Source organism: Heliangelus exortis, chromosome 16 (assembly GCF_036169615.1).
Source record: "Heliangelus exortis chromosome 16, bHelExo1.hap1, whole genome shotgun sequence".
NCBI classification, from domain to species: Eukaryota; Metazoa; Chordata; class Aves; order Apodiformes; family Trochilidae; genus Heliangelus; species Heliangelus exortis.
This window is the reverse complement of record NC_092437.1, coordinates 12,446,019-12,457,241: the sequence shown is the minus strand read 5'-3', so window position 1 is coordinate 12,457,241 and position 11,223 is coordinate 12,446,019. Positions and strand designations below refer to the sequence as shown.

The following is an 11,223-nucleotide window of genomic DNA, read 5'->3' as shown; positions in this document are numbered from 1 at the left end:
AAACCAGATCTACAATTAGCAGAGGATCACGAGGTTGTTTGGTTCAACCAAGGTCTGTGCCAGCTGACTGACTGCTGTTGATACTGCAGAGGAAAGATTAGGTTTATTGTGTAAATCCTTAGCTGGAATGTACACAGCAATGTGTGACAAACACAGCCGTGTCCTTAAAGAAAAAACACACAAAAAAGGAAGAAATTAAACATTCCAAAAGTGCTGCAGGGTAAAAAGAAATACAACCACTTCTGCTAACGTTACAGGACCACATCTCAACGGGTCAGTAACTTAGCAAGGGCTTTGGGGCACCTTGAGAAAATCCTGCACCAAGTTGCCAAAGTATGAAGCAATGTAAACAGAAAAGACTGTTTGTGGCATAAAAGATGAACAGATCTTTTGGAAAAAGCAGCTTTGATGTTAAAACCATGGCAGAGCAAGATAAAGCACAGGTGCCTGAGTGGGGGAAGAATTTATGTTTCAGTTTTGGTGCCAGACTGACATTCAAAAAATGTTGTTAAAGGGCAATCTCACTGAGTTGATATAAAAAATATTCCTTGCAAAAAAGACAAGCGGTGTTAATGGTGTTGGCAAACCTTTTCTTCTCACCACCCATATCTTTGACTCTATTTTTGCTGTGCAATGAGCTTCCATGTTTCATGTCCAATGAACTTCACCTGAATTTCCATTCCTGTGCATCACCTTGCTCACTGCCTCTGGGAATGGGGTAGATATCAAATAACTATGAATAATATTCCTGAGTTTCTGCACAGTATCTCATTTTCTTTATAATGACCCATTAAATCTTAAAAGTCTTTTTTATCAAAATGCTTTCCCTTCTTTAAAAAATTATTTATTTTCAGTCTTATACGAGGCAGCAATCTGCAACAATGTCATTATTGCTTACTGTGAATTCTCCCCCTCCCTTGGAAGAAATGTTTTCCTTCTACAGTAACAAACCCACCTATCCTTGGTTCTTTGGCAGGGAGACAAAAGGAGACTGCCTCAGGGTGACAGATTAGCACATCTTCAGCAGCTCCTGTATTGAGGGCTGTGTTTTCTATTCCACAGCTCACAAACTAAAATAGCAATATTTTCCACAGTGCAATTAAGGGCTACATGTACACCAGGAGGACTCACAATAAGTCTTAACACATGGAAACAAATACTCAAGCCAGAAAGAAGGACCCAAACCACATTTTCTTAGTATAAGACTTTTTTTTTTCATATATTACAAAATTACAGTTTCAATAAAGAAATAGAAAAATAGGAAATTATCTGGAGAGTGTTTGCAAAATACAATCACTTCCTCAAAAGGCATTAATTATCCAAACTACCACACATAAATGATCCAAACATTCAGTGAACTATTGAGACATGCAGTGAACTACTGCATTCCAATCAATGCACCAAACAGAGGTTGGAAAAAAATAGTAATAAAAAAAAATAAATGAAAAATATGTCTGTGCTGAAAGGTCTATCTCAAACTGGGGAAAGCCAGGTCTCAGTTACCATTCTGGAGTCCAGCTTCACTCGTGTCAGTATCATGTTCCTAAGGTAAGAGAAAAGGAGAAAGGAGAGGGGAAAAAAAGCCAATTTTAACAATGTGGTAGATTTTTGTTGTAACTCAGTGCTTTGAGAAACAGGGAATTCTTGTTAGCAGAAACAGCTGATCTGCCAGTATGCTCCAAACAGACTTTCAAGCATCAAACTTACTATGAAGAATAATCTCAACATAGTACTGCTTGTGAGTAACAAGGCTGGTTTCATGTTGGCTCTGCAGCATTAGGAAGCACTGTGAACATTTGTGAGGGCTCCCCACTCTTACACAATGCACCATTCATGAACTGCATTTAGCTGAAATTACAGAAGCTACACTGGCATGTATTAATCCCCCAATTAAAATAAATAAGAGGCTTAATAAATTGAGTACAATCTAGAGAGATTAACAGTCACAAGTATTCTGGATCAGCTTTCACTGGTCTAATTTATTTATTAACATTTATTAACACATCACTTTACCTCTTGCCAGTGATAAGTGTAGCTGCTACAAAGATCTACCAGCCCTAGTGCTGATGCTACCAACTGTTCACTTATAGTTCTGTTATTAAAAAATACCTGATTCAGTTTCTTAAACTCAACCACTTGGAAGAAGATGTGCTCCAGGATATATTTGGCATCTTGCTTCTCCTTTGGGAGTTTACTTGTTACTCCTAGGATATCACCACATTTTCGTACGTAAAACTCCAGGTCATCATCAGTACCTAAGGAGCATCCCAAGGAGGAAAGCAGTTGAGTATCACACTCACCTGTACCAACTGGGGAAAAAACTACAAGGAATTTCTTTTGTTGTTGGCATGCTGGGAGGTTAAATTCCATAATTCAGCTCAGTGGAGTAGCCACAATGTATTCTTGCAGCTAGCACTTTCTCATCGTTTCAGATTTAAGGTAAATTTAGTATAACCTTAACATTCTAACTTCAAAGAAAAGATCTGAAATACATCAGCAAAAATGTGCAAAGCAATTTAGGTGTTATATAAGGAACAGAAAGTGGAAACATAATAAAATGTCAAGTAACAAAGAAAATAAAATGTCTTGGTACACAAAGCCATGTTCTCAGTTTTCAAGGCCAACTTATTTCTTGACCCAGGAGGAGAGCAGTGGATTTTCATAACCAAGGCCCATCTTTTAAAATTAAAGATAGCACAATTTTTCTCCCAAACCCTGGACTTTACATATAAATGTGTAAACAGTGAGTTTTCATCACTTACATTTGTTTGTAATCTCTGCAAGACGTGCTTTCTCTGAGGAAAAAGTTTCATCCAAGTCAAAAAGCTCCAGGGCGGGAGGAGGCAATTCTCTGAAAACAGGTGGAAAAACCTTGAAGAGAAGAATTAACATGGTTTCTTGCCAAATATTTTTCTCATACTTAACAGATCTCTAAGACAACACTTTTAAACTTAGATTTGGACTTAGATTGGACTTTTGACTGAAGGATGTGGGACTCAGGAGTGGGAGAGACCAGCTCCTCCCTAGCAGCAGCTCCTCACACCACAGCAGGTTTCTGGAATACCACACTCTTTTCTCACAGTGGAGGCTGATCCAGCAGCTCACAGGTCTGAGAGCAGCTACTCAGCTCAAAGCTTGCACACACAAGGCACACCAAGCTCTCTAGGGAGTTGTGCTATGGTATTAGATGCTATATTTTCAAACTCTTGTTAATAAAAATTAAAAGCATAAATAAGTGCTCTTTTCTAAAAGACAGGCCCTGCAATGCATTTGACTCTGATGAATTATTACAGCATTTCTGACTTTTTTTTTTCTTGAAAGAACTGTGGAAATGACACAGGGCAGTTTTACATGAAACAGAAGAGTTCTCCATGTGCTGTACCAGCAAGGACATTACTCACAGCTGGCTGGAGGACAGGTAGTGGAGTCTCAAACTGAGGCTGAATGAGTTGGAGGGGCTCATGCTTCACATTAAGCTGTTCATAAGCTCTGTGGCACAGAAAAAAGACCAAGAGTGAGAGAAGACAACAGCCATTTCCACTGGGATGCAATGAAACATACAGAGATGAATGCTTATGAAGAAACCAGGATCACCATTAAACACAGTCACAGCATTTAAAAAATTGGGATGTCTAATTTAGAAGGACCCCAGAGAATGACATATCAGTAGTCACTAACTTCTACAGAAGCAAATTAGTTAAAATGATGACAGAGAAGAAGATAATGATGGATGGATATATGAGATGACAAAGAAGGAAGTCACACCTTAGTTCTTCAAGTAATTTTGAAAGGGATGAATATGCATAAGGAAAAAGTGATCCAATTAAAAAAGAACAGACCTGGGATTTCAAAAAGGTTTTCCAGGAAGTCCATAACTTAAAATTATTTTTAAAAGTTATTTGTTATGGGATGAGAAGGGAGATCCCACTAGGAATTCACATCTAGCAAAAACATAAGAAATACAGAGTAAGAAGAAAAGAATGTCCACAACAGAGTGGGGTGTCACAGAATCTGTGTTCAGGCTATTACCCAACATGTTCATACATGACCTGGGTAACAGAGGTGTTATGAGGGACAGAGCTGCCAGCAACACAAAACTGGTAAAACTGAGAAGCAGGTAAATCTCAAGACAAAATTACAGGGGAATGCAAAGATGAATGAAATGCAGATTCAGTAAATGCCAAGCAATTCAAAAGTGGAAAAACAACCAGCTCTCATTATCATTCCAAAACACCCAACATCACTGCAGACAGGTCTACTAAAAGTAGCAATTCATTGAATTTGCAGTAGTCAGAAAAAAAAGAAAAAAAACCCAAAATGTCAGAAGACAGTTAAAAGAAGCAAGAGAAAACATCACTGTCTCACTGTGCAAATCCATCCTCTGGAATTTCCATATTCAGAATGCTGCCTACAGCTCAGTCCCTTCTGCCCTTAAGCAGACAAAGTTACACCCAAACAGAAAATGCAGAATATACAGTGGAAAAAGAAAGAAAGAACCAGAGCTGCTGACTTGATAACTGAAGGGAGGGTGGTTGTATCCAGCTGATAAAGGGATGTATCAAACAGCTTTGTGAAGTCTCTTGGGATCTCATCTCCTTCCTGCAGACAGACTCGCAGCTGCTCAGACAGCGCAGCTGTATCTGGGAGCATGGTGTAGTCTGAGATCTGAACACACACAGGTACACACAATGATTAAAAAAAAAAAAAACCCAACGTTTCACACAGTCTATTTCTAGTTTATATATTGCCTAAAATCACATCTAGAATAATCAGTTCACTGTTTACCAGGTATGACCCCTTGCAGAGCAGTTCTATTCCCTTGGTTGTAAAGTTACCACGTGCAGGTGGTGTTTGGACTGCTGTTAATGCTTCCCAATTACAAGTGACAGCTTCCTGACCAACTGTGCAAGACTTGTTCTTTTGAGGCACACAGAGTATACAGTGTCATCACATATGATATTTCTAAATAAAAATAGCATTTGCATACACCAGTTAAAAAAAAACCAACTGAAACTGCACAGGTCGGTCCCAAATCCCACACAGAAAATTGGCCTTCACTTCATGGATGTTCCTCTTGTTTGAGGACTCAGAGTGAAGTTATTACACTGGAGCAACAGACAAGCTCATAAATATGGGTAACATGAAAAGAGACTTTGACAAATGAAATCAGATTGTGAGCAGCTATCTAGGGCTGACAGAGATGCAATACCATTATTTTTTATGCCTAATCCATCTCTCCTCTCAATCTGAGACCCTGCAAAAAACTCAGCATTCATCAAGCTGTTAACCATTTAGTGCAAAATAGGTGGTTTGCCAGAATTGGTGCTGCTGGATCACACTATTATTTACTTCTTGGTGACTTACCTCAGGGTCATCCATATCCATCTGGTTTAAATGGATATCTGATGTTGTGAGCCATTGGAAAAGCACATCCTGGAAAAGGGCAAAAGAATTTCAGGAGGCTCCAAGTCATCTTATATTATTACTTAAACATTCACATTAAATATTAATATTAAAACTTAAAACAACATACCATGAAAAAGAAAAAAAAACCAGATAATAAATCAAATATCTAGTGAGAGAACACAAACTTCATTTGTATTTATATATGGAAGCAATGAGAAAAGGCAGTGAGCAGACTTTCTGTGAAGTGCACACTTTCAGGAATGCCTCAGCAGGAAACTCCTCACAGACATTACACACCACACTTCAGAAACCACCTTACAATCTCCAGGTAACAGGAGCTACATATGCAAAGATTTATTAGTAATCAGTAGCCATAACCAAGCACAAGAAAGCTAAGAAAAAGTAGTGAACAAAACAAACCCCACTGAGTATTTAAATATTAACAACAATAAAGTGGTGAATGGAAGTAGAAGAAGCTTTTCAGAGTCCCAGAACATTAATAATAAACTGTATCTTTAAAAAACTCCTTCCTGTTAGTTCTGCTCTAACAAATCTCTCAGGATGTTAGTATTCTGTTTGAATCCATTTCATAGCTGTCTTGCTCAAAGATCAAGCTAGTGAGCTGGGATTGCTTTGCTGTGCTGTGAAGATCCATTAAGGTGTTTTCTTTAAAAAAAACCACAACACAAAAACCAAACAAAACCAACAAACTTACCATGATTTTACTGTTTTCTTCTTTATCTAAATATTGATCACTGAACATGTGGGAAGATCCCAGTGCTGCCATCTTTCCACCTCGACCCTATAAATAAAAAGTAAAAGTCAGTAAAACATCCTTCCAAAGCACAGGTTGAGGGGCAATCATTAATGGTGTCTAATTACAAAGTGATTTAAAGAAATAAGACATTTTGGCATAAGTAATGGCAAAAGCAGTTTCAAGCTCAAAAGAGAGATGAAGTATTTTAAGTGCATATGCTCTCAAGGCTTAAAAATTTATTAAAAGTACTGATTTGCACTTCCTAAGACTAGACAGACAATTTGCTGGCAATAAAAAAAACCAAAACCCAGAGAATACCATCAACAATAGCTGCACATAGGTTGCAGAAAAAAGAACACTCTTTTTTCAACCAAGTAAAAAAGAATTAAGTGAAATGAATGCATTATTAACTTCCTTCATCCTACTTTCCAGTGTTCAGAATGCAAACCTAGAGGCCAGTGACACACGTGCCTGTCAACACAGCACATCCATCTTCATGCCAGGGAATAAGAGAAGAGGTTGGTTGTTTTATTATTTGTAAGATGAAATGCAAAGTATGCAGGTCATATTTTAATTCAGCTAAATTAAAGATACATGAAAATGCATTCATGAAGCTTTTTTGGAATTCTCTGACAGGATTATCCATTAATCCTTCCACAAGGAATTGTAAAGTTTTGAACAGAACAAGAAGCCCTATACTGCTCCCTGCACCAACTGTGGACCCCAAAGCATAATACAACCATGAAGGCTGCTGTAACAAATTCAAAGATACATAAAAAAAAAACAACCCTCCAGAGTTTGCAGATACATCAAAAAATAGAAGTGGGTGTGTAAGTATGCCCAGCAAATACACTCAGGTTTTCAGTGGGGTGACAGAGGAATGCCTGGCTGTTCCATGCAGATTCCTACCTCGTGCTGATAGAAAGCAAGAACAGGCCTGTTGAGTGGGAAGCAGACAGATCCTGTTGACAGAACAGCCACAGCTGGTTTCATCACATTCAGTGTGGCACCAAATGGATACACAAAAGTGAGGGCTCTGCAGGAAATACAGAAACTCTGCAAGTACCTGCACATCTCAGCTACACTGGACATGTTTATAACCCTCAGTCTGTGGCCCTAAGCTGCAAACTGTAATTGTGCCCTGGTGGTGGGATGCCAAGTGCTTGGTTTCAAACAGTCAGATCATTCTAGTGGCATGTCAGTCTCTTTCTACAGATTCTCCCAGGTTGACAATTTGTCTTAAGTAAGACAAAGATCATTCCTGATTTCTGTTTGCACAACTCCTGTACCTGAGAGACAGGTGGAGGTACTTAACTGGCAGATAAATATATATTCTGGAACAAAACCACATGACCTGCTTTAACACTTAAATTGTAATCATTGTAATCAACCACATGGTCATTTATTAGTCTACAAATTAGCTGCAAGAAAGAATAAAAAAACTTTTGTAGTTATTTACATAAAAGCTGTATTCTTTTCACTCCTCTGCATCTCAGAGGGACAGAAAGTTAAAAATTACAATAAATGCCTATCTTACCCTTCATTAAGACCTTAAAAAAGATGTAGGTTTGCTCCTGCCTGCAGCCAAACACCCCATTGTCTAGAAGTTATTCATACGTGTCTTGTTTAACCAAATTCACATCCACAGAGTGAGGCAAGAAAGATCTGGTCAGGAGAGAAATAATTCCCTTCAAAACTTAACACTCCTGCTCCTTCACTGGTTATATCATTACTGAACAGATTCTCCTTCCCAGATATAATCTCAAGAAATTGACATAAGAAATAAATTAGAAAACCTCAACACAAGCACAACTCCTGCCAGATTAAAAACCTGCTAATTCCAAATTATTCTGAATCTTTTCACATCAGCCTCCTCCAAGGAAAGGACTTACTGTGAGTCACGTCCACTTCCATCTTCATCTATTGTCTCAAGGAGTGTTCTTCTTGCAGCTTCACTGATTCCCCTACAAGATGTTGAAAAGCTGAATTTACTGAAAACACTGTGGATTGTAAGAGTTTACTGTAAACATTTATATACCCCAACTATTCACCTATTCAAAACTCCATCAGAGATCAGTGCTTCTTTTGGGTGGTGGTACTTGTAATACACATTTCGTACTACAGCATCTTGAAGAAAGAAAACAAATAAGAAGTTTACATCTTATCTAATCAGTGTGCTTGATATGGCAATGAAAAATGAGTTCAGACCTTGGATTCACTTGGTGTTGGCTTCTAACACCACATGGCATTGGTTCCCAAAAGAATTTAAATCAACACTCACCAATTTCCTTTTAGACACACAGATACAGAGCAGGAATGTATTTGCAAGTTCAAAAAAAAATATGAAAGATAAAGCACTCCTCAAAGGCCTCTACAAAGCAGAAGAGGAAAAAGGATGATCTACTTAAAAGAATATGTATCAAATTTCACAGGTTCAAATTCTTTTTATATACAGTTTCCAAAACCACAATGAATCCAATACTGTTGATGCAAAAAAAAAATGCATGGCATAGAAATGCCACCAAAGACCTTACAGGTATTTTATGTACACTCAGACACAGCTGGATTTTTTTCACATTGGCACTGCAAAACCAAATGAGTGGCACCTTATTGTCTGCTAAAGAAAACTGTTCCTTCAGGCTGAGTATGAAGTGATTCAATCCATTAAAATGCATGGGGAAAATGTCTGAAATTAAAGGCTTTTTAAACAAGAAATGTCACTGGAATTATTTTTGTTAGTAAACAACATTAAAACTGACAACTATGGCAAAAGAATGGAGATGGCAGAGTTGTTACCAAAGTACTGTGGCCATGGAAAGCCCTTGGTGTGCTTTGGTATTACACTGCCAGGTACACGTAGATTTCAAGAAAAAACATCCCTTAAACCCAAAGGTAATTTGTGAAAAGCATCTGCTTGGCTTATACTGACAGGGGCTGAATGTGCTCTTTAGATTTTGCTGAAAGTGTTACAATAAAAGGTATCAGTGAGCCCCATTACCATTATTGAAAACGATCCCATATTCTTCCAACAAGAAGTTGATATTTGTGCCACATCGAGACTCTCCACCTTCTCTGAGCATCACCAGGATGGCTCCACCATCCTCCAGGAATGTCTTCAGAACTGAAAACTGGAAAAGAACAAAGGTACAGAAAAAATACTTATGAAAGAAGCTACACACAGGATTTCAGGAGGTTATAATGAGATGAGGAGGAGTGATTCTGACTGCTTGAAATGAACATGATCCTATGAGAAAAGCATTCAAAATTTCAATCAGTGTAAATTAACACAAAGCAGTACAACTGCAAATTCTTCTGAGCTGTTCTAATTTGCATTAAACAAACCTTGAAAAAAAACCCAACCTCATTTGCAAACAATTACTGACTTCTTACCTCAGCAGCACTGAACTTCTCTCTTGGCCCTGCTGTAATCCACAATTTTACACCAAACAGCTTCTCAGGTGTGATCTCATCTTTTAAGCTACAAACAGATTAATAAAGAAATGTTATTCTTGGATACAGCCCTGAACCACAACTTCTTTCTTTTTAAAGGTTTGGCAAACAAACACAAAGCAAGTCACTTCAGTCACTTCACAAACTTTCATCTCAGTTGAAAGTTGACAACTTGAACAAAAACAATCCTTACAAAATTCAACCCATTAAATAGTAAAGCCTCTCTAACAAGGAGCTGTGGCAGATCCAGAACTGGCATTAACCATCAGAGTTGCTATGAAATTTTGCACCTGATGAGCTGCCTCTTACTCATTTTTTGTTTCTCCTCTGGACACACTTTTGTAGTGACAGCCAGACAGCACCACAGACTGACTTCCCTTTATCCCAAACACTAAATCAAGACAAACTCAGAAACTTGTGCCTGAAGCTTCATCTTTATAACTTGAACTTTCTCTTCCATAGATAGCAGTGCTGGAAGCTCCAAAGACAGCGATGCAGAGCATCCAACGAGGAGTTAATGCCGCAGAGCATAACCCTAAAAGATATTCCAGCTTACACCATCCATTCCCCGGGACATCTCGGATATTCCGTGCAGACCACGCACAATTCCAGCCTCTTTCAAGGACCCGCGTGTGCAGGATGAGCCTTCCCAGATCCTTCTCCCGGGAGAAGAAGCCGATCCCCACAGCCTGCCCAGGCCCAGGGTCGGATTTTCCCCATCAGCTGCGGGACCCCCGCCCGCACCTTCGCTCCTGCTTCGGGCAGGACCCTCCCGCAACGGGAACCGCGGCTCCAATCCCGCGCCAGGGCTCCAAAACCAACAACAAACAAAAGCTGCCGAGAGTTACCCAGGAACCCACCCCTCACCTCTGGATCTTCCAGCTCCCTCGAAGCCTTTTCCGCAAGGATTTGTAGCTGCTGCCGAGGGTGAACGCCTCCCCCTTGGACGCGTTGAAGACGATGGCGTTCCGCGGGACCCTCTCCATAGGGTTACCCGGGGCTACCGCACCACGCCAGCTCCGGGGAGGCACAACCGAGACCCCAGCGCCCCTGCTCCCCGGCGGGGGTCAGGCCCGGTCCGCGGGGGAGGTCTCGTTCCGAGGGGGGGGGGAAGGTCTCGGTCTGTGGGGGGGGGGGTCTGGGCCCGGGGGTCTCCGCCCCTTTCCGTCCGCAGCCGCCGTTACCGCCCAACACCGCGCGGGTCTCAGGCGCATGCGCGGGGGTCACGGCCCTGAGAGCGGGGCGGGCGGATCCCTACCCCGCCCGGAACGGGATGGGAGAGGCGGGGTTACGCGGTTCAGTAGCCCATCCCGCTGGCTTGGTGGCCACAGCCCCGGGGGTTCGGCCACGGCTGGGGCGGGCGGGGGGAGGTAGCGCCTGGTTGCCCCCCTCCCCCCCCCCAGCAGCCCGTGCCTGTCAGGCCCTGTCCCCTCAGGCAGCTCCCCCCCAACATGGGCCCTGGGGCACAGTAAGAAGTACAAATCCTCATGACTCTCTGAGCCTGGAGTAGGAATTATTTAATTTAAAAAGGTTCGGTAAGTTGCTTCATTCAGCCCCAGCCTAAAGCCACCCACCCCTCTGTCCCCCCCTCTTTGGCCCCTGTTACAGAC

At 40.8% G+C, this 11,223-nt stretch overlaps 1 protein-coding gene across 2 annotated transcripts; it reads right to left on the bottom strand.

Moving 5' to 3' along the window:
- Positions 1-1,189: 1,189 nt before the first annotated feature.
- IFT52 (intraflagellar transport 52) lies at positions 1,190-10,823 on the bottom strand. Of its 2 annotated transcripts, XM_071760003.1 has the most exons (13): positions 10,481-10,823; positions 9,554-9,641; positions 9,162-9,291; positions 8,215-8,290; positions 8,056-8,127; positions 7,073-7,199; positions 6,122-6,208; positions 5,365-5,433; positions 4,511-4,665; positions 3,402-3,489; positions 2,763-2,871; positions 2,110-2,255; positions 1,190-1,543 (listed from the first exon to the last, which is right to left on the bottom strand). In XM_071760003.1, the coding sequence occupies exons 1-13, from the start codon at positions 10,597-10,599 to the stop codon at positions 1,496-1,498; spliced, it is 1,314 nt and encodes a 437-aa protein (XP_071616104.1). In that variant the 5' UTR covers positions 10,600-10,823; the 3' UTR covers positions 1,190-1,495. The 2 variants fall into 2 exon arrangements, with proteins under 2 accessions (XP_071616104.1, XP_071616105.1); XM_071760004.1 differs by lacking the exons at positions 9,162-9,291; positions 9,554-9,641; positions 10,481-10,823 and adding an exon at positions 8,445-8,495.
- Between the last annotated feature and the right edge of the window lie 400 nt (positions 10,824-11,223).